Consider the following 2727-nt stretch of genomic DNA (forward strand, 5'->3'; position numbering starts at 1 on the left):
TTTAGAAAGATTTGAAATTTCCAGACTCCACCATTATCATCACAACCACCATTTCTAAATCAATATAACAACCTTGTCACAAAGTGGAGAAACTGCCTCAGGCCAGAAATCTATTGAGAGCTTAGGTTCTGTTCTTACACCCACACCATATGCAGAGCTGAGGGAATGATATGAGATGCATTTCCCCAGACAGGGTAAGAACTTGAACTTCAACATCCTGTTGCTTGATTCAAGTGTCCTCCACCACTTTCTCAAACAGGACTAGGTGCTTATTCAAGAAGTTCCCTGTTCTTGAATATGCAAATTACCTGAGTCCATTATGGTAAATACAGGAATGTCCACACCCGACAACAACATATGATCAGTGTCTTCTCCACAGTCACTGAGCACACAAGGTCCACACCATGGGATGGAGCTGTATCATTCTCTTCCTTGTGTCAGTAACTACAGGTAAGAGATTTCTAATTCCATACCTGAGGAGAACATAGGGACTGAGGTTACAATGTCTCTGACAATATACTCTGTCTTTTTCTTCACAGGTGTCCACTCCCAAGTACAGCTGCATCAATCAGGGCCTGAACTGGGAAAACCCGGGACCTCAATAAAATTGTCTTGCAAGGCTTCAGGCTACACATTCACTAGTTATGCTATTAGCTGGGTGAAGCAGAGTCCTGGACAGGGCCTGGAGTGGATTGGAGTTATTAATCCTAGTAATGGTGGTACTGCCTACAATCAGAAGTTCCAGGGCAAGGCCAAACTGACTGCAGACACATCCTCCAGCACAGCCTACATGGAGCTCAGCAGCCTGACATCTGAAGACTCTGCAGTCTATTACTGTGCTAGACACAGTGCTCTAACCACATCCTGAGTGTGTTAGAAACCCTGTAAAAGCAGGAAGCTGTCCTGACTCTGAGATGACAGAGAGATAAGCATGGAGACTTGCTGAGAAATAATCACTTGGAGTGTCCCTTTGTCTAAAATTAGTCTTTTAAGGTCTTTGTCACCTTTTCTTTTACTATCATTATTATTATTACTACAAATTTTCACCTCCTCCCCTCCCCTATTCCTCCTCCCCCCATTATCCCTCCCCCTTCCTCTCCAGTCCAAAGAGCAGTCAGGGTTCCCTGCCCTGTGGGAAGTTCAAGGTCCTTCACCCTCCATCCAGGTCTAGGAAGGTGAGCATTCAAACAGACTAGGTTCCCACAAAGCCAATACATGGAGTAGAATCAAATCCCAGTGCCATTGTCCTTGGCTTCTCAGTCAGCCCTCATTGTCAGCCACATTCAGAGAGTCTGGTTTGATCATATACTCCATCAGTCCCAGTCAAGATGGCTTTGGCGAGTTCCCATTAGATTGGCCCCACCGTCACAGTAGGTAGGGGCACCCCTCTCGTCCCTGACTTCTTCGCGCATGTTCTCTCTCCTTCTGCTCTTCATTTGGACCTTGGGAACTCAGTCCAGTGCTCCAATGTGGGTCTCTGTCTCTATCTCCATCCATTGCCAGATGAAGGTTCTATGGTGGAATGCAAGATATTCATCAGAGTGGCTATAGTATAGGGCCACCCTCTCCTCTGCTGCCCCAGGAAAAAGCTGGGGATGTCTCCTTGGACACCTGGGAACCCCTCTAGTGTCCAGTCTATTGCCAAACCTCAAACTGCTCCCTTAATTAAGATATATACTTCCCTGCTCCCATATCCACTCCTCCTCCAACCCAACTGTTTCATTCCCCCAAGCTCTCCCCATCTTCCCCTTCTCACTTCTCTTTCCCCATCTCCCCTTATCCCTGTCCCACCCCCACCCCCAAGCTCTCAATTTTTGCCCGGAAATCTTGTATACTTCCAATATCCAGGAGGATAACTACATGTTTTTTTTTGGGGGGGGGGGATTCACCTTCCTATTTAGCTTCTTTAGGATCATGAATTGTAGGCTGAATGTCCTTTATTTTTGGCTGGAATCCACTAATGAGGAGTACATACCATATTCATCTTTTTGGGTCTGAGTTACCTCACTCAGGATAGTGTTCTCTATTTCCATCCAGAAATTTGCATGCAGAATTCAAGATGTCATTGTTTTTTACCGCTGAGTAGTACTCTAATATGTATATATTCCACACTTTCTTTATCCATTCTTCCCTTGAAGGGCATCTAGGTTGTTTCCAGGTTCTGGATATTACAAATAATACTGCTATGAACTTAATTGAACAAAAGTTTTTGTAGTATGCTAGGGCATCTCTTGGGTATATTCCCAGGAGTGGTATTGCTGGATCCTGTGGTAGGTAGATCCCGAATTTTCTTAGAAACCACAACACTGATTTCCAAAGTAGTTGCACACGTTTGCATTCCCACCAGTAATGGATGAGTGTTCCCCTTACTCCACTTCCTCTCCAACAACGGCTATCATTGGTGTTTTTGATTTTAGCCATTCTGACAGGTGTAAGATGGTATCTTAGAGTTGTTTTGATTTGCATTTGCCTGATCACTAAGAAGGTTGAGCATAACCTTAAGTGTCTTTTGGCCATTTGAACTTCTTCAATTGAGAATTCTCTGTTCAGATCAGCACCCCATTTTTAATTGGTTTAATTAGCATTATAAAGTCTAGTTTCTTGAGTTCTTTATATATTTTGGATATCAGACCTTTGTCTGTTGCAGGGTTGGTGAAGATCTTCTACCAATCAGTAGGTTGCCTTTTTGTCTTAATGACAGTGTCCTTTGCTTTACAGAAGCTTCTC

At 44.0% G+C, this 2727-nt stretch overlaps 1 gene segment (V, D, J or C); it reads left to right on the top strand.

Moving 5' to 3' along the window:
* The first annotated feature begins 404 nt into the window (after positions 1–404).
* LOC130882216 (Ig heavy chain V region 23-like) lies at positions 405–868 on the top strand. The segment is given in 2 exon segments: positions 405–450; positions 540–868. Coding segments are annotated over 2 exon segments (375 nt in total).
* The last annotated feature ends 1859 nt before the right edge of the window (positions 869–2727 follow it).

Source organism: Chionomys nivalis, chromosome 10 (genome assembly GCF_950005125.1).
Source record: "Chionomys nivalis chromosome 10, mChiNiv1.1, whole genome shotgun sequence".
Lineage (NCBI taxonomy): Eukaryota > Metazoa > Chordata > Mammalia > Rodentia > Cricetidae > Chionomys > Chionomys nivalis.